Source organism: Populus euphratica, unplaced genomic scaffold (genome assembly GCF_000495115.2).
Source record: "Populus euphratica unplaced genomic scaffold, PopEup_1.0 scaffold190.1, whole genome shotgun sequence".
Classification (NCBI taxonomy): domain Eukaryota; kingdom Viridiplantae; phylum Streptophyta; class Magnoliopsida; order Malpighiales; family Salicaceae; genus Populus; species Populus euphratica.
In genome coordinates, this window is record NW_011500068.1 from 97675 (window position 1) to 116886 (window position 19212).

General features: G+C 37.4%; 5 protein-coding genes and 1 pseudogene across 5 annotated transcripts; 4 read left to right on the forward strand and 2 right to left on the reverse strand.

The window, feature by feature from the left end:
- Position 1: 1 nt before the first annotated feature.
- Positions 2–2041, reverse strand: LOC105108294 (tubulin-tyrosine ligase). Its single transcript, XM_011002553.1, has 2 exons — positions 1029–2041; positions 2–249 (listed from the first exon to the last, which is right to left on the reverse strand). Exons 1-2 carry the CDS (start codon positions 1370–1372, stop codon positions 24–26), a joined length of 570 nt encoding a protein of 189 aa, XP_011000855.1. The 5' UTR covers positions 1373–2041; the 3' UTR covers positions 2–23.
- Positions 2042–2564: 523 nt separating this feature from the next.
- LOC105108297 (aminoacylase-1-like) lies at positions 2565–6851 on the forward strand. Its single transcript, XM_011002557.1, has 5 exons — positions 2565–3376; positions 3478–3740; positions 4080–4217; positions 5945–6184; positions 6437–6851. Exons 1-5 carry the CDS (start codon positions 2671–2673, stop codon positions 6548–6550), a joined length of 1461 nt encoding a protein of 486 aa, XP_011000859.1. The 5' UTR covers positions 2565–2670; the 3' UTR covers positions 6551–6851.
- A 1124-nt stretch (positions 6852–7975) lies between these two features.
- On the forward strand, positions 7976–8984 carry LOC105108299 (beta-mannosyltransferase-like protein). Its single transcript, XM_011002559.1, has 2 exons — positions 7976–8233; positions 8526–8984. The coding sequence occupies exons 1-2, from the start codon at positions 8054–8056 to the stop codon at positions 8697–8699; spliced, it is 354 nt and encodes a 117-aa protein (XP_011000861.1). The 5' UTR covers positions 7976–8053; the 3' UTR covers positions 8700–8984.
- An 87-nt stretch (positions 8985–9071) lies between these two features.
- LOC105108298 (exopolygalacturonase-like) lies at positions 9072–12045 on the forward strand. Its single transcript, XM_011002558.1, has 6 exons — positions 9072–10198; positions 10422–10562; positions 10670–10843; positions 10979–11268; positions 11369–11597; positions 11714–12045. Exons 1-6 carry the CDS (start codon positions 9977–9979, stop codon positions 11942–11944), a joined length of 1287 nt encoding a protein of 428 aa, XP_011000860.1. The 5' UTR covers positions 9072–9976; the 3' UTR covers positions 11945–12045.
- Positions 12046–13199: 1154 nt separating this feature from the next.
- On the forward strand, positions 13200–16940 carry LOC105108301 (uncharacterized protein At2g17340-like). Its single transcript, XM_011002560.1, has 12 exons — positions 13200–13554; positions 13676–13741; positions 13839–13905; positions 13994–14062; positions 14317–14457; positions 14931–15059; positions 15206–15292; positions 15721–15795; positions 15870–15947; positions 16067–16144; positions 16536–16598; positions 16707–16940. The coding sequence occupies exons 1-12, from the start codon at positions 13385–13387 to the stop codon at positions 16785–16787; spliced, it is 1104 nt and encodes a 367-aa protein (XP_011000862.1). The 5' UTR covers positions 13200–13384; the 3' UTR covers positions 16788–16940.
- Positions 16941–17021: 81 nt separating this feature from the next.
- Positions 17022–19212, reverse strand: LOC105108351 (xylem cysteine proteinase 1-like; annotated as a pseudogene).

Below are 19212 nucleotides of genomic sequence, written 5' to 3' on the forward strand. Positions count from 1 at the left end.
CCGGAAACAACCAGATATTGGAATCATGCTACTATGATGTCCTCCAGGGGGACAATGCAAGTGATAGGAGCATTCTTGCCCTTGACACGAATAAGCACAGAATCATCTTCATTGCCCGACTTGTCGGAATGATAAAGATGGTATGTTGTTTGATCAAGAGTCCCCTCTCTGTAAACAAACACACTCTCATCGTCCTCCATTCGACGCCACTTTCTACTTCTGTCCACATTCCGATGAAGCGGCAACCCCCTGTACAAACAAAAATATGGACTCCTGTTATTATAGCGACACTGGTTAATGTCATGCTATTATCAACACCAGCACCAATCATTTGAAACTTATATTGAAGTGTGTAGTTTTTTTTTTTAAAAATATTTTTTATTTAGAAGTTAAAAATATATAAAAATAATATTTTTTATGTTTTAAAAATTATTTTTAAATCAGTGTATTAAAATGATATAAAAACAAAAAAAATATTAATTTAAAATAAAAAAATGATATAAAAACAAAAAAATATTAATTTAAAAAAAAATAGAATTTAAATTATTTAAAAACACTTTTAAAATAAAAAAATTTAAAAATATATTTTACTTCAGAAAATACTAAATTATGTGTTGACGGAGAGAAAATATTTTCAAAAAAACATAATCCAACACGCACACGCGCACCGTTACATCACATGGCATTGAATGGTTCACTGGAAATTACAAAGCTACCAAACAGTTGGGGCGTGATTTCCATTTGTTTCGCATGACAAGTAAGGTCTCTGAGAAATCCAAAGGGCAACAACAACAACAACGCGCCTCCGTATAATTTGCACCGAATCTCAATGCCGAACGTAATTATTGACCAGAAAAAAGAAAAAAAATAAAATACATGGAAAGAAAGCGCGCGGTTCTGTGCATCCATAAATCAAATAATAGAATAAAAAAGGTGGAGAAAGAAATATTGAGAATGACCTATCACATTAAATCAAGAATAGATATAAAAAAAAAGAAAAAAGAATAGATATAAATTGATATTTTTACCTAATGTGGAAGAGGTCGGAGATATCAGACATCTCGAGGTAGAAGTTAACGGCGTCGATGAAAGCCTGGTAAGTGTATAGGTGGAGGCCATCTATCCTAGGGTAAGGCAGCTTGGGCCGCAGCGGAGCTACAGACTGCGCCTTCGCGTCGTCGTAGTGGTGCTTGTAATTAGGCGGCTTAGCCATGTAAGCGTACACCTTCCACGAGGAAGACGCGGAGGGGGAGGAAGGGGGGAGGCCCACGAAGCCCATGTTGATCATGATGGGCTCAAGCTCTTGGTGAGTCATAACGGGATTGAACGTTCGCGTGTGCCATAGAGCTAGCTTTCTCATGCACTCCTCCATCGGGGAGAGGGGGGGCACTGCTGCTTTGCTTTTTATTGCTCTGTTTTTTGTTTGAATATAGATAGAGAGATTCGCTTGCGATTTTGGGGAGGGAGCAGATTAGTGTTTAGAGGGAGTCTCCTCTGGTGGTTAAGAAGTGAAAGGCTTGAAAGCAGGGATTTTTCAGTTGTTGAGGTCTTGTATGGTGGTATTTGAAAGGGAGGCTCTCTTCCTCTGGCTCTGTGTTTGAGTTTTAATATGATTACTCTAACCTAGTTTGTAATACACTACAATTACTGGGAAAGGAAAGGGAGACGAAGGATGTGAGCCACCGGCGTGTTAATTGGTGTCAGGAAAGGAGAGGGGAGGAGGAAACGGTGTGGGTGAAAGACAAATTGGGTTTGGGCATGCAATCTGGACCCTTTCTTTTCCTTCCTCTTACGACCTTAATTTACCATTTTCGAGGAATTTGGTGTGCTGAAGGGGCGGCATCTCACATGACAGCCGACTCCTTGAATTCTTTTTTCTTTTTTTATCAAATCTCAAATCTGTATTCATTATATTTGCTTTAATTTCTCGAGTGTTTTAGTCAATCCGTTCAGTTATGTTGTGTGTGTGGGTGTGTGTGTGATACTATTGTTTCATGCGCTAAAAATAGTAAACTTGCCTCGCCTCTTCTTGTTTGGGTAATAGCCCTTGCTTTTAATTCGAAATAATTATGATGAGATGTTTGTACCAGAATGAAAAACCATAATTTTCTTTCTTCTTTTTTACTTGATTGTGTTTTCCATGATTTTAATTCTTTACAATGTCTCAATACCATTTGAAGTCCTAAATCCCAAACCAAACCAAACCAAAATGAAAAACTATAATTTTCTTCTTTTTGGTTTTTACTTGATTGTGTTTTCTGTGATTTTAATTCTACCAAAACTATTCAAAACTTTGTTTATTTTTGTGTTTTAAAAATTTTAAATATTTTTATATTTTTTTACTTTTGTTTAATATTTTTAAATTATTTTAATATCTTAATATTAAAAATAATTTTTTAAAATTAAACAAATATTATCTTAATATATTTTAAAACAAAAAATACTTAAAAAAAATTACAACAACACTCCTGTTAATTTCTTAATCGTCGTCTTCTTATTATTATTACGGCTCCTATGTTATATAATTACACTCGAGACTTGCTTAAGGAACTGCTGCCCGGTAAGAAAAGGTCAGCCCAACGACCGTAGAGATTATCTTGCGATTGCGACATGCACATACCTCGTGTCGTCTTCCGGGCATTCCTTCCCAAGTTCCCATAATATTATAATATGGAGCCGAACAGTCATGGTCTTGGACTGCCTCTGCCCGTGAGTGGTTGGAGTAAATTTCTTGACTGCTTAGTTTATCAGCAAAGTGTGACAGAGGTTAAAATGGAGACACCCTTCAAAAACCATCGTCTCCTCCTCCCTCTCCTCCTCTTCTCCGTGCTTCTACTAATCCTTATAAATCATCCATCGGAAGCGGAAGCCGAAGATGCAGCAATCATATCAAGATTCCAACAATACCTTCAGATCAACACTGCACAACCCACCCCTCAATACCAACAGTCGGCTGAATTTCTCGTCTCCCAAGCCAAATTCATCGGCCTCGAATCCCAATCTATCGAATTTGTCCAAAACAAGCCACTCATCCTCCTCAAGTGGCCTGGATCTGACCCGACTCTCCCTTCGATCCTTCTCAACTCACACACAGATGTCGTCCCAGTAGAAAACCACAAGTGGGCTCATCATCCTTTTGGCGCCCATGTTGATTCTGATGGTAATATCTTTGCTAGAGGGTCTCAGGACATGAAGTGCGTTGGCATGCAGTACTTGGAAGCTATTCGTCGCTTGAAGTCGTCTGGGTTTGTCCCACTTCGTTCTGTTTACTTATCCTTTGTCCCTGATGAAGAAATCGGTGGCCATGATGGCGCTGCGAAGTTTGCTGACTCTGAGATCTTTAAAAGTATGAATGTTGGCATAGTACTTGATGAAGGTAAAATATGCCACTACTGCTAGTCCTTCTTTTTGTAAATAATTTTCTTTTCTTTTCTTTTTTTATTATTAGTTGCAAGTATTTTGATTTGGAAATTACAGGGTTGGCATCACCGAGCGAGCATTACAGGACGTTTTATGCGGAGAGGTGTCCTTGGTGGATGGTGATTAAGGCTACTGGGGCACCAGGACATGGAGCTAAATTGTATGATAATAGTGCTATGGAGAATCTTTTGAAAAGTATTGAGAGTGTGAGGAGGTTTAGAGCTTCTCAGTTTGATTTGGTGAAGGCTGGCTTGAAAGCTGAAGGAGAGGTCATATCTGTCAACATGGTCTTTCTTAAGGCTGGCACTCCTTCTCCTACTGTAAGTTGGTATAAATTTTAACTTGTCGAGTTGAGACAGTCCTTGTCTAGTATCGGTAGGCTGTAGGTGTTGCAAGAATGCTCCAACACATAAACATGGGGCCCAAAGCAGGGATTTGTTCTTGCACTTCACATGAATGTCTCAGGCCAAAAGTAACAAGCTTTGTCAAATAAACATCTTGTTTCAAAACCAATAAAATCTCTGTTTCAAACAATTTGTTGATTGGGTGATTTTTTGAAAATGCAGTATCTTTATGTCTTATCAAAGATGAGAGCATTGCGAGTTTACAAACTTACGTGTTGTTGATTACATAGACCGATCTGCTTCCTTTTCTTCCAGGGATTTGTCATGAATTTGCAGCCATCTGAAGCAGAAGCAGGTTTTGATATTCGAGTCCCACCAACTGCAGATCCAGAATCTTTGGAGAGACGAATTGCAGAAGAGTGGGCTCCTGTTTCACGTAATATGACATTCCAGGTACTGATGCGTTGTTGGGAGTCTTGAGACTCGTATGTTTTTTTCCTAGCTGTATCTGAATAAAACGTGAAAATCACAGTTGCCTTGCTTTTATCTGGTAACCAATGATATTCTTGGATTAAAAGAGGGAAAGGTGATTATTATGCTGGTGTCCTTTGTTAGTTTTTTTTTCCCTTCACGCTATAATCAGTACTTGTCATTCAAAATAGAAGTTTTCTCATTTGCTATGAAGCCTAAAGTCTAAAGAATTATTCCAAATAAATAATTTAAGTTGTTATATTATTTTTTAATATATTTTTTTAAATGGAAGTCATTTAAACTTAAAATTACCGTAAACTTGTATTATTTTATGCTCAAATAAAATAAAAATGATAAGATTTCAACTTATGATAAACAAAAAGCAATTGCAAAATCCCCTTCAATTACTAGGGAAAAGAAAAGATTTTTAACTTGAAAAAAAAAAAAATTAATAAGAGAAAGAAACAACAAACCCAAACACTAATATCAATTACAGGACACCACCAACACCAACACCCTTAAACATAAAAACTAGAATTGTTTAGTTGGTGTTAAAAAACTATCTTAATTTAATAGTTTAAATTATTAGGTGAAATTGTAAGATATAATTTATATTGTTATCTGATATAAAAGGGTATCTTTTGCCATGATGGTTTGCATTTATAAAATCTCCACACTTGGGCATTAATAAACTTGGAAGGAATGGGAAGGAAAAAGATTGTTGCATCTTGATCATGTAGCTTAGGAAATGTGATTTGACTTTATAACTCTTTCATATGCCCTATTCAGGGCCCTGTCTTGGTAAAGCTAGCACCGACCGATGGCCTTATCTTGCTAGGATGTCAAGTAGTAAGATCCTTGAAAGGACATCACATGAATCCTGCTGTAAATATTTTGACCTACGCTGTGAATGAGGCAGGAGATACATATTCTGATAAGAGAATTTTGGTATTATAGGCTTAAAAGAGACCTTTTTTTAACTAATACAAGTTTAAATTATACTTGTGGCATTTGATATCACGGTGATCTTTTTAAAAGAAAAAATAAAATAAATATATAGTGTTATATTTTTTGAGGAAAAAAATTTTATTTATGAAGTTGCTATTTAATATTAAAGTCACTAGAAATTCTAACTGATTTTTAGAGATTCTATGACAAGAGACTGATTATGCTAGATAGAAGATACTATCATCGCTAAAACATCATATCTTAGTTAAACTGCATTACTAGTTTTATTTTAAATCGTTATAGACTGTTGTACTATATTATTAATGATTTGTTTATAATAGGTATTGAAAGGGTCAACTGGAAATATTTTGATGGTCTTTTTAAATGGAAGACCAGGAGAAAAAGAGCTAAAAAACAGCAAAAACACATTTATTCTCTAATCTTTTTACAAGTTGACAAATCATACTTCTAATCAAAATTAATCCTTGATCTCTTAATCTGTAATTTTAATCTCCTTAAAAATTAGATTAAAGTAAATAGGGTTAAAATTAAGTTACAAGAATATGTACATACTTGTGATACAGGTACAGCAAATCAAAGAAACATATGATCTGGAGGAATGTTTGTGATTTGATTACTCGTTGGAAAAAAAACTGCTCTTTTTGATCATGGCATGCTAACACACAATTAATAACAACTTTTTTAAGTGCCCCCCTTTTCATTTTCAATTCCAGTTCTAATTGTGGTTGTTGCTTTGGCAGTTTAAGCAGCAAGTTTCAATACATGATAAGTCTGGGAGGCCAGTAGTTACGAAGACTGACAGTTCTAATCCATGGTGGAGCCTGCTTGAGGAAGCTGTCAGAAAAGCTAATGGAAAACTTGGTAAGCCAGAGATCTTTCCTGCGTCAACTGACGCACGCTACTTTCGGCAACTAGGCCTGCCAGCAATTGGCTTCTCTCCGATGGCGAACACACCTATACTACTGCATGACCACAATGAGGTAAATGTTTAACTCAATGCTTCCCTTTTCAGGCTAATAATCAAAGGCTGTTTTTCTCGGGCATGTTGTCAATCTTTGTGTGTAGTGCTTCCATTTAAATTTCTGCATTTTTTTCATACACATTGACAATATTTGCATGGCAGTCTGTGTGTGAGCGAGAGTGCATGCACCTGTGTTCTTGACAGAATCATTGCACTTAATTGGAATTCATATGATCCATACTAAACCATCATCATGTCTACATTGTTGCAGTTTCTGAACCAAGACGAATACCTGAAGGGCATCCGTATTTATGAGGAAATAATTAAAGCTTATGCATCTTACATCGAGCACACAAGCAATGGAAGCACAAGGGATGAGCTGTGAGGGAGCTAGTGAGCATCATCTTGTGTTGAGTGTTGAGATACATGCAACGGAGGCTTCATGTAGAGTTGTAAGCGAGCAGCATCACTCGTCACTATACATGTTCTATGAGTTTCTTGTAGTGAAGCCCAGTGAGATTTGGCATTAGCAAAATTCTCAGTGATGTATCAATAAATGGGCGGAAGTGAACTTAATTTGGTCTTTGTAAAATACCTACTCAATTCCTCTTCACTTTGAACCTGCCTAAAACGGTCACTTGTTCATGATCTTGCAAAATTTTTATATCTGATTAGTGATGGATCAATGGTGCGCATACAAGTATCTTATAAATTTTCAAGGAACGAAAAATTGAAGTCTGAATGTTCTATATTCTAGATCTCTCTCTCTCTCTCTCTTTATATATATATAAAGATAGAGCATTTATAACTATTGCCGTGATTGTTCTCTTGGTTGTGTAAATTCTTAATCATATATATTTTTTTTTTAAAAAAAAACCGTGTGTGCATTCGAAAGGATTAAGAATTGAAACTTTCGAATGAAAAGGCTGCGTTTTTTTTTCTTAATTTTATTCTCATTCTATTTTAATTTTAATTTTAATTTTAATTTTATTTAAGTTTAATTTACTAGTTGTTTTTTAGATTAATACTTTACATAATTTAATTTTAATTTTAAAATTGAACTAAATAAGAAATTAGGTTTATAATTTTAAAATTAACATATTGAACTAGGTTTGCTAATAATGGCTAAATAATTCTCTTTTATTAGAAATTTTTTGTTATATTTTTAAAAAGTTGATCTCACCCCATGACTATATATATATAAACTAGTATGGATTTATTTGCAAAATATATGTGCATCTGCTATATTATGGAGCTATAGTTTAAATGAACCGTGTTGTGATTTTTCAGTTTAATTATTGATCAAAATATTATTTCTTAGAGCAATATAGCTAATGAAGTAGAATTACTTATTTTTTCTCTCAATTATTAAAACCTTATAAAAGAAATTAAATAGAAATATTTACAATCAAATTCGAATTTTTATTTTTGTAGTGGTATTTAGGTAACTCTCTAGTTTAAATAGAAGAGAAGAAGACCGAAGGAGACAAAAGAGTGAAAAAGTGAAATAGATGAAACGGTATCGTTTGCAATGGTGGGGGAAGGGAAGAAAATAAGAGGCCTGAAATTGAAACGGGATTTGGTCCGTCCGTCTGGACTCGGGACCCGGGACTCTGGAGGGGTAGTTAAATAATATTTTATTTTTCTGCTCCTCCAATACCCTTTCTTTTCTCCTTTTTCTTTTTCTTCATCGCTGCTTCTGCTTTCTTCCTTTCTTCCTTCCTTCCTTCCTTTTTTCTAATTATTCGTTAGTTACCAAAAAAAAACCAAGAATCCACATATATATATATATATATATATATATATATATATAGAGAGAGAGAGAGAGAGAGAGAGGGAGAGGGGAGGGGGGTGTTCCAATTAGAAGAGGAGGAGGAGGAGGAGGAGGATGTCAATGAGAATAAAGGCGGTGGTGGACAAGTTCGTGCAGGAGCTGAAAGAAGCGTTGGATGCAGATATACAGGACAGAAATATGAAAGAAAGAGAGATGCAGAGTTACATCCAAGAACGTGAACGCGAAGTCGCCGAGCGTGAAGCTGCTTGGAAGGCTGAGCTCTCTCGCCGCGAGGTTTTCTTCTTCTTCTTCTCTGTAATTTTTTTTAATTGATTGATTGATTCCTAATAATGTTATTATGCAACCAAAGTAATACTCACTGTCATAAATAACAACAACAACAACAACAAAGGGGATCAATTGAATTTGCCATTCCCAAACTTACTAGTTAAATTAGTAGCATGATATTGATTGAACAGATCCTACCCTGTAATAAGTAGTAACTATAATTTCTGTCTGTCTCTCTGCTCCTCTTCTGTTGCTAAATTCTGTTTCTGTATTTCTTTGTCTGTCCATCTCGTCCCAGGCAGAGATTGCTCGCCAGGAAGCAAGGCTGAAGATGGAGAAAGAAAATCTCGAGAAAGAGAAAAGTGTTCTCATGGGAACCGCCTCTAACCAGGATAATCAAGATGGAGCTCTGGAAATCACTGTTAGTGGCGAGAAGTATCGATGCCTCAGATTCTCGAAGGCAAAGAAATGAGGGGCTTTATATAAGAAAATATGTGAACAAGGGCCTCGCCTTCATCAATTCCTCCTCATATTGCTAGCTTAGCTACCTTATGAGAAAAAAGAAAGAAAGCAGAGGACCCATCATAGATCGTGACTCTAATATGCAGTATTCTTTCCTTGCTCGCTGGCTATCTGAGGAATGAATTTGGTTCTTTTCAAATCCATTAATTATGTATATCTGTACTACTTGTAGTGACAATGCTTCATCTAGGCATGTGATTTAATTCAATATTCAAAGGTAGTATGTGATTGATTGGAATCCGGAAGTAAAGAGTTGCTACAGGTTTCTCTGCTGAACTAAAATTGCTGGACCATCTCTTAATTAATCTATTAGCACCAGGTTTCTAAAATGAATGTCTGCTGCAGATGGAACTATCCATGGATGTATGACTCTTAACATGCTGTTCTTGTTATAAACTATCAATCACCATTAGCAGCATCACCGAGTTCGGCTGTTGGTCTACTTCTGTTGGAAATGTTGTCACCATCATGTTGTTTTTCTGAATACATGGAATACCTACAGATAGCTAATGATAAATTGTGCCTTAATTACTTGGTAATTGCAGTGATCATATTATAACCAATGAAGGTGCTTTCATGATGTAAGTAAAAGGAACAGAAGGAGACGGATCACCATGGCTATAATAATGGATGTGTTCTTGTCTTAGTGGCATGCTGATTGAGGAGGAGTTGTGTTCGTTCCAAATTCAAACCCATTGATTAATCATGTTCGTATGTATATTCAATTCCCCACTCGAGTTGGTAGCAATTGTTGATGATCCAGGGTGCAGATTTACGTCAAGACCAATAATTAAGGTGATTATCTTTTAGAAAGTGGACTGGAATCTGAGGAAGCTGGCCGAGTCACGAGAAATCATGGAAGCAATTAGCACGTATAATCACCAACGTGATTTTTCAGCTTGCATGATCAAAACGTGATTTTGAGGTCAGGGTAGATTTGATTTTGTTTTGTATTTTTTCTTTTATAAAGAAAATCAAAATCAAAATGAATAGAGCGAGAGGTCTGGGAAGGCTGTGGCAGTGAGACGGTTAATAGCAGTGATGTAGTGGGGAGGGAAGTTAATGGCAGTTTTTGTATTGGGTCTTAACCCTAAAGCAAAAGCCCGCCCTTTCTTGCGATTTCAAACCCTGCTTTAATTCTTCTGCTGAAAAAACGACCCTTCCTTTAATCAATCAAAAAGAAACCAACCTCCTTAATTAGTCATAATCTCACAAGAAGGATAACCAATGTACAGCAATAACATGGCGAGCCTTGGAAGTGGTATCTGGATGCTGTTGCTGTTGTTGTCCTTCTTTTGTTTCAATGCTGTTGTTTTCACAGGTGCAGATGGACAAGGCCTTGAAGTTGAAGCAAGAAGACCAATCTCGCACCACAAGGGAAACAACTCTCTCCTCTTTGACGTCAAGAGATTCGGTGCTCGAGCTGATGGCAGAACTGATGACAGCAAGGTTTGTTTTCTTTATATGATCTCAAGTTACAAAACTTTAAACAAAGAAACTTTTGCTAGTTTGGAATTCCTCACCTGCCTCAATTTTCATTCCTGACTTGGCAGACTTGGCTTTTTAACAACTCAACTTTACCTGCTTAAGCTTGTGAGAGTAGCGCAGGATAAAGAATTAGCTTTTTATCTCCTTTTAGAATGAATTATACAAATTAATTTTGTGATTCCAGGCCTTCATAGCAGCATGGAAGGAGGCGTGTGGAGCAACAGGAAAGGTTAAACTTTTGATACCAAAAGGAATGTACTTGATTGGCCCTGTTAAATTTGCAGGCCCTTGCAAAAATGTATCGTCTCTTACTGTCTACATGAAGGCAAGATCTCATCTTTCTGGACAACCTATTCTCATTCTTTCTGTTCCCAATCATCTTTAAACTCTTGAATCATGGTTGATGGTTCTAACTTAGAAATGAACTTTCAGGGTTATTTAAAGGCTACAGCAAAGTTGTCTAGGTATGGATCTGGAACTGGTTGGGTTGAATTTGGATGGCTGGAGAGGCTAACTTTGACTGGAGGTGGAACCTTTGATGGCCAAGGTGCCAAAGCCTGGCCTTATAACTGCACCAATGACTCAAAGTGTAAACTTCTTCCAACTGTATGTTCTAACCTTTATCACACTTCCTGATTCTATCTCTAGGCTGTGAGAATCGAGTTAAGGCATAAAATGCATATTAGCTTGGTGAAATAAATCTAATAGGAATATATGTACGTATTTTCCTTGTGTTTTCAGAACGTAAAATTTGTGGCAATGAACCAGACTGTAGTCCAAGGCATAACTTCACTGAATAGCAAGTTCTTTCATATAGCTCTTGTTGAATGCAAGAATTTCAAAGGTACTAAGATCAAGATTTCTGCACCAGCAGACAGCCCCAACACTGACGGTATCCATGTGGAGCGAAGCTCTAGCGTCTATATCTCTCAATCACTTATTGGTACTGGTGATGACTGCATTTCTATTGGACAAGGAAATTCTCAGGTTACCATCACAAGAATCAAATGTGGACCTGGTCATGGAATCAGGTGCTCTTGAATTTTCTTCGAGTTCAAGTGGTATATATACCTCCTATTTAATTTCTTAGAGGTGATTAATATATAGGGTAAATGTTCCTTGATCTAATAGTGTTGGAAGCTTGGGAAGATATGAGGACGAAGGGGATGTGAGTGGACTGGTTGTTAGAGATTGTGCAATGTCAGGAACGACGAATGGCATCAGGATAAAAACATGGGCTAACTCCCCAGGTAGCAGCGCAGCAACCAATATGACATTTGAGAACATTGTGATGAACAATGTGACCAATCCAATAATAATCGATCAGTCATATTGCCCATTCAGTTCTTGCATCTCCACAGTAAGTCAATGGTTTCCATTATTTGAGGCTAGCTTTGAAAGTGTTGGTACGTAGGATTAGAGGCATAAGTGGAAGGCAGCAATGTTTAAATAATGAAATATGTTGGTCTTGTGCAGGAACCATCTAAGGTGAAGCTAAGTGATATATATTTCAAGCAGATAAGAGGGACCTCATCATCTGCGGTGGCAGTAGCGCTAGAATGTAGCAAGGGGATACCGTGCCAGAACATATACCTTGAGAATGTTCACTTAGAATTGTCATCAGGGGAGAAACAAGCCACTTCATCATGTAAAAATGTTAGAGGAGCTAGGTACATTGGCGAACAAATCCCACCACCATGTGCCTAGTAGTGTTAAAGGAGAAGGACCTTATTTATTATTATTTTTTTAAAAGAGTCCTGCTGCCTGCCTATTCAATTGAACGGACGATTTTTGAGATCATGCCATGCACGCGTTTTACAAAAATGAAAATGATGAAGGGGTGCAAACTTCCACTCTCAATCATCGGCCTCTCCAGCGTGAAAAGGCATAAGTAATCGTGATGGGCGTGGTTGGGGATGGCAACAGGTTGGGTTTCTTTCTGGACAGATATAGATGGAGTGGTGATTTTCCTCTTTCTGGGCATGCTCTTAGTTAATCATATTAGAGAGAGGGGGGAAAGGATTCATTGGTTTTATGCTCACTCGCTGGGCGAGGCTTGATGCGCAAGGAATGAAGAGTCCAATCAAGGGGGTTATCATTGGCCAGAATATAGTCCAGATTAATTGAAATATCACACAGCGTCTTGGAGATTGAAGGTTGGCCTTCGACAAGTCTAATGAGAGCAACGCTTGCAAACAGCCCATCTTAATTACAAGCCTTGTGAATATATGGTCTTATCAAGGAGGTGAGAATATATGCTGATGGAAGGAAGCTGTACTGGAAAACGGGATATACACGTATGTGGGTCTATAACGAGACAACAATTAATGGTGTTTGGACTGTGGGTTTGGAAGGATACCTCTTAGGTTTTTCAATGATCGTAGTCGCTGTGAGCATCCATGTGTTTTTGTCCAGGGAGATGGTAGCTAGATCACCGGACCTCCGTCCACCCTCTGCAATATTTGGCAGTGATCAGCCTAGCTACCACCAGAAAAATATGCAAGGATGGATCAACGACGATAAACACGTAAAATTAATACATGCGACGAGCAAATCCCACTCGCTCACTTGGACACCAATAGAATAACTTGCAAAAACCATCCATTTTCGCATGACCATGGTGTTCGATGCATGCGCTTGTTTATCGACCATAATCTCCAGGTCAAAATAATAAATAAATATTAAGAATTGCAAGTAAATGGATAAAAACAAGAACCAGGTGGATCCGATCCTGAGGGTTTATAAGATTTAAAACAAATATTACTACAGTTTTAGGCATTTTGTTTTCAAAATAAATTAATTATTATAAATCCGATAAGACCACTAGTGAAATTATTGATAACTTTTAATCTCTAGCAGTAATTTTCTTAATTACAAAGAGTGCCCTGTACTTCTTCTTTTTCTCTTTTTCTAATTTTCTTAAAGTTATAATTAAGGTATCGACAATATTCGAATCATCGTTATAAGCCCTGGCAGCGTTGGGGTAAAGAGTTTAGTTTAACCATTCTCGAGCACAAAGAGGAAAGCTCTCTATCAAGTGGCCAAAGGGGATTTCTTTCTCTCTTTCGCCCACACCTATCTATCATCCAATTACATATTTGCACGCATATCAACTGTAGCATCAGGTTGAGTAGAGGGGAAAAATCGATGGAGAGCGAATCGGAGTTGGTACCCTTCCCGTTGCTATTGACGCCGATCGAATCCAATTACAGAGCTTGCACCATTCCTTACCGCTTCCCCTCAGACAATCCTAAGAAACCAACTCCTACCGAGCTCCAATGGATTGACCTCTTTCTCAATTCCATTCCCTCCTTCAAGTAATTCTTTTCTATTCAATCTCTCTCTCTCTCTCTCTCTCTCTATATATATATATATATATATATATATTATTACTTTTATTCTTTGTTTTTCACTCAATATTTTGTTTTTTGGGTGAAGGAAGCGTGCTGAAATTGATCCTACTGTTCCTGATGCCCCTGTCAGAGCTGAAAAATTTGCTCAGAGGTACCCTTTTTTGGCACTATTTCTTCTAGTTATTTATGTATCTATTCCACTTTATTTATTTATTGTTTAATGATGTGAGCTTTTTTTTTTAAAATAGATATGGTGATGTACTGGAGGACTTTAAGAAAGATCCGGAAAGCCATGGTGGCCCTCCTGATTGCATTGTAACTTCCCTGCACTTCCTCCACATCCACATCGCATCCCCCCCTCCTTTTTTTAAGTTATCAATTGTTTTCTCTCTGTCCCTGGTAGCTTCTTTGCAGACTGCGGGAGATAATCCTTAGAGAGTTGGGATTTATAGACATATTCAAGAAAGTCAAGGTCAGTCACTCTCAAATCATGTCTTTTTACCTTCAATAAAGCTGAATTATAAATGAAGTATCTCCTTGCAATCGATCTTTTTGCTATTAACGTTCACCGTGTGTTAATTATAGCGCCTGTCAATGGTGAAAGATTGAGATTTTTTTCTTTTCCATGTTTGTGTGTGTGTGTGTTGGGGACCTTTTTTTCCTTGCAATATTATCGTCTTTTGCCTATACACTTTAAAAGCGCACCCCTTTTTGGTGATGCAATAGGATGAAGAGAATGCAAAGGCTATATCACTCTTTAAGGATGTGGTTCAGCTTAATGATGCTATTGAAGATGAGCCCAAGCGTCTAGAAAATCTTGTCAGAGGAATTTTTGCTGGGAATATCTTCGACCTCGGTTCTGCAGAGGTTAGTTAATGTTTATTCAAGATAATCTTTTAACAAGTTATGAACTTGTTTGTGAATGGAATTTGAATCCAAACTACATGGATTCTAGGGTTATTTATTTTGATCACTCGCTTTCTCTCTATTTGAGGTCCTGCTCTTCTCCCTTCATTCCCTGAACTTTACCATCAGCATTCCTTTTCTATGACCCCTTCATTTTAGATCACCCTCTGGATTACTGTTGCATTAATGTTTTCTGCTCGTAACTCAACCATATTTCATTTTTTTGTTTTATCATTGATGCCATTGCTTTTTGGGAATTTCTTCAAATTATCACCCTCTCTAGCTTTTAGCAAAAGCAGTTGTTTTGTTTCTATAACTGTGTGGTTGCTGCTTAAATTTATTTCTTCTCTTGAGGATATAGATTCTGTTTTGGTTGTGCAATTTGAATACTTCTTGATTGATGTCTATCCTTTTTTTTTCCCCACTTCATGCAGCTTGCAGAGGTTTTCTCAAAGGATGGAATGTCCTTTTTAGCTAGTTGTCAAAATCTGGTCCCTCGACCCTGGGTCATTGATGACTTGGACGCCTTTAAAGTGAAATGGAGCAAGAAATCATGGAAAAAGGTGAATTACAAGAATGAATTCTTTTACATGAGGTTTAATTCCTGTTAATGAATTACAAGTACATCTGTAAAAGATGTTGATGATTCCATTTGTACTAGGAAAAAAGAAAAAAAAAATCTTACCAGCTTCCTCGTTGTTCATGACAGGTTGTCATCTTTGTTGATAATTCTGGTGCAGATATAATTTTGGGTATTTTGCCCTTTGCAAGAGAGCTACTGCGGCATGGAACTCAGGTTTTCATTTACATTTGAATTACAATCTGTGACACATTTATTTTTTATATCACAAGCCTAAAAGTTTGCTTCAAATATGAAGTCAGGTTGTTCACTTTCACTTTGTAAAGAATCAATTGAAGGCGTCAATTTAGCTTGATAACTAGTTTGTCAGTACACTGTCGGTATTCAATATGTAAGAAACACTGACCAATAGTATTTTGATTTTGATACTGATCCTGTGGTTTTGAGCACTCTTCTTTTCATATTTCTATACTGGTCATCAAAGTTGAGGTGCTTTTCATTTAATTAAGTTGTGCACAAATTTCATGATGGGTCCGGGAAATACCTTTTTTTTTTTTCAGTTTTAAAGCATTTATACAAGATGCTATAATAACTACTGTTTAAATGCTTTCTTCCTGAGCATATTTGGGCTCTCTCTATCCCAGGTTGTGTTGGCTGCCAATGACATGCCTTCTATCAATGACGTCACTTACACTGAACTGATAGAGATTATAGCAAAGGTGATAGAAAGAACTTGTAGAACTATGATACTGCTTGATTCTTGCTGTCTCTAAATTAAGATCTGTTTTTCCAGTTGAAGGATGAAAATGGACAGCTTATGGGTGTCAACACGTCAAATCTTTTGATAGCCAATTCTGGAAATGATTTGCCGGTCAGAATTAAAGTGTTAGAGTATTTACTTGTATTTCATGTTGAATGGTTGTCTGTCTTTTTCTGAAGGGCACTCTTGGCTGTATAGTAATAGCCCTTTTACTTTTCCATTCCTTGCAGGTTATTGATCTTACAAGAGTATCCCAAGTGCTAGCCTATCTAGCAAGTGATGCAGACCTAGTAGTATTGGAAGGAATGGTAAGTTCTTTCTAAAATAAAGTTTGTGTTTAAAGAAACAATTGCAAATGGCCAACTGGATATAGATGTATGATTAGGTATAGTGACTTTATTTTTATGCATATCTGGCTTTCATTGATTGTTCTAGGTCAAAAAGAAAAAAAAAATATTGTGCTAAAAATGGATAAAGATGGAGTTTGATTGTTGTTTCTAGTCTAGGAATGACAAAGGCTGGACATGTTTCGAGTGTTGTTGGATCTTTTGACTGACCAAGAACAATGGAAAGAAAAGATAGCCGCATTAAGGAGCTGGGCTAGCATATTCTAATTCATTGTTATAAGTGAATTCAATAGTTTGAAGAAATGCATGTCTCTCCAATGTGTGCACCTGTAACCTTTACTGCTTTTGGCAGGGCCGTGGGATAGAGACAAATCTTTATGCTCAGTTTAAATGCGACTCTCTTAAGATTGGGATGGTAATGATGTGAATTGTATTTGTTTATTTTTTAGGATTTCAATTCATGTCCGTTGTTTTATATAGTCTTGCCAAACTTGTAACCAATTTTTGTTTTCTTTTTAAACAGGTGAAACATCCAGAGGTTGCTCAGTTCCTCGGGGGACGGCTTTACGATTGTGTTTTCAAGTACAATGAAGTTGTGGGTTAAAATTTTGATTCTTGTCTGTACTACTAACCCAATTTATTCCGAGGCAACCGTTCAATATACATTTATTTTAGGCCTCATCGCCTGGAACATGTAGATGAACCATAGAATTCAGTTTTTTAAATCAATAAAGAAGCACAAAACTGATTACATGCATTTTTTTTTATCATTTTGCTATAAATGGATGTGAGGTGTGGTATCTTTTGTATGAGAGTTTCTGTTGCACAGTCATGGTAGTCTTGGTTTCTTCTGTGTTTACCAACTCTGTGACATGTGCAAGACGCTGATTATTATAAGGAATTGTTTCTATATGAACTTTCATCTCATTTTATGGATGGACAAGGGTAACGTAAACCAATTTCACCAATCAATCAACTGCCAGAAAGAACAGAAAAACACGAAAGCATATTGATGTCACTTCTCTTTAGTGGGATATGAAGCCATTTTGTTGATCCCACATAGCCCTTCAGGTTTGCCTGTGTTTCTCTCCACCCTTATGAAGCCATGACCCAGACTTGCTCCACAAGATCCGCTGAACACCCCCTGCAAAAACCAAAAGCCACACATAATGAGCCCCCGTCTAATGCTTCTCCAAGTTGGGAAGTGATAGAGAGCAGGTATGTTATAGATGCAAGAGCATATTCAACATTCTTACCCCACTATGGAATTGGAAGTCTCTACCAGAAGCCTCAAAAGCAACACTGAGAGGCTGGTGAGCTGGTGCCTTTAAGAGGCTTTGCTCGTCATCTTGTGGCAAACCATGGTAACCAGTGATAGTTACCACCTCCATTTCTTCCTGAAGATAACAGACAAATAGGTATTAAACAAGTTCTATCCGTTGTATTCAACAATTGAATGCATTATTAGTTACTCATCAGCATCTACTTTCTTTACGTCACAAGTGCCTTCCTCCATGAGATATGGGTAGTCTTCCTCTTTGCGGAGGCCACCATTGCTGACTATGAACTCCAAAGCATAATCCATGAGGCCTCCATTGGAGCCATTATTAAAACTTGTGTCGCACTCGACCAGCTGCTGCTCAGACAAAGAAGTTAGATTTCCTGTGACAATCTGGTTTATGCTTTCAAGAGCTGCAACTGTTGAGAATGCCCAGAAACTGTCACAGGAACCTGGGTTCTTCACAGGAGTAACGGGTCCATACTCTCTCCAGTCAACAGATTTGGGCAAGTCCACAACATCTCTGTAACTGAAGTCTTAAGAGCTTTTCTTCCTAGGAAACTCAGGATACAATCCAAAGTACTTGATCTTGAACTCCCATGGCTCAGGTCTGCAAGCTCCTTCAGCCCCAGCCAGTTGCTAGTGATCTCCTTGTTTCTTTGGTCAAGGTGCTTCAAGTTGTCTTTGAACACCTCAAACCCATGCAGCTTCTCATCGAGACTATTGTAAGCCTTTCCATGTCTAGATAGAAACCCATAATTCAAATAGCTCAACAAGTTTATAAACAGAAGTCAAGTGTTCTGGTGAGTAACCCACAGTTGAAAAATCACGGGCTAGAACCGAACATCCAAAAAGCGACGCCAACAAGGTGAGGTGAGAAGATAAATCTTTGAAACTGAGAGATCCATTGAGATAGAGAAATATGGTAGTAAAATGAGAGACGAGAACTGAGAAGAAGAGATGGGTGAAGATTAGGGAGGGGGTGGGGGTGTTATATATAGCTTTGGTTTTCAAGTGCTACTTCCTTGTGAAGTATTTGCAATAATTTTCAAATCAGTCTCTCAGCATTCTCAATTTTTTTTTCAGTATCAAATGAGAATATTGTAATGTCTGTGTCCAATTTTTTGCTTCTTCTGAAAATGTTGAAAGATCAGGGACGGCTTTCCGATTTTGTTTTCAAGCACAATGAAGCTGTGGGTTAAAGATGCTGATTCTTGCTTGCACTAATTTCTTCGGAGCCAATTATTAATAACTCCTCCTCCGGTCTTCTACGGCTTTAGATGTACTCCACCACACGGTCCCCGCGAACATCGAAAGCCCACCTCAAAGACGGCTTCTTACAGACGTGAAAGAATTCTCAATATTCTTACCCCCCCTAATAGAACTTTAAATCCCTAGCAGAAGACTCAATAGATGATGATGCACTGAGAGGCTGGTGAGCTAGTGCCTCCATCTTCAAGAGGTTTTGTTCTTCTTTTTTCTGCACATGACGGTACTAACCACTAATAGCTAGTTACTACCTCCATTTCTTCCTCAAGACAACGAACAAAGAAGTTTTAGACATAATCGATCCATCATTCCATTGTATACATACAGCAATGGAAATGCAATTCATGTTAAGTAAAAGATTTTCATCGCAAGTGCCTTCTTCCATGCGATATGGGTAGGTAGTCTTCATCCCTGTGGAGTCCGTTGTAGAGCATGAACTCAAAGGCATGATCAAATATGTTGCCTCCTCCGTTGCAGCCAT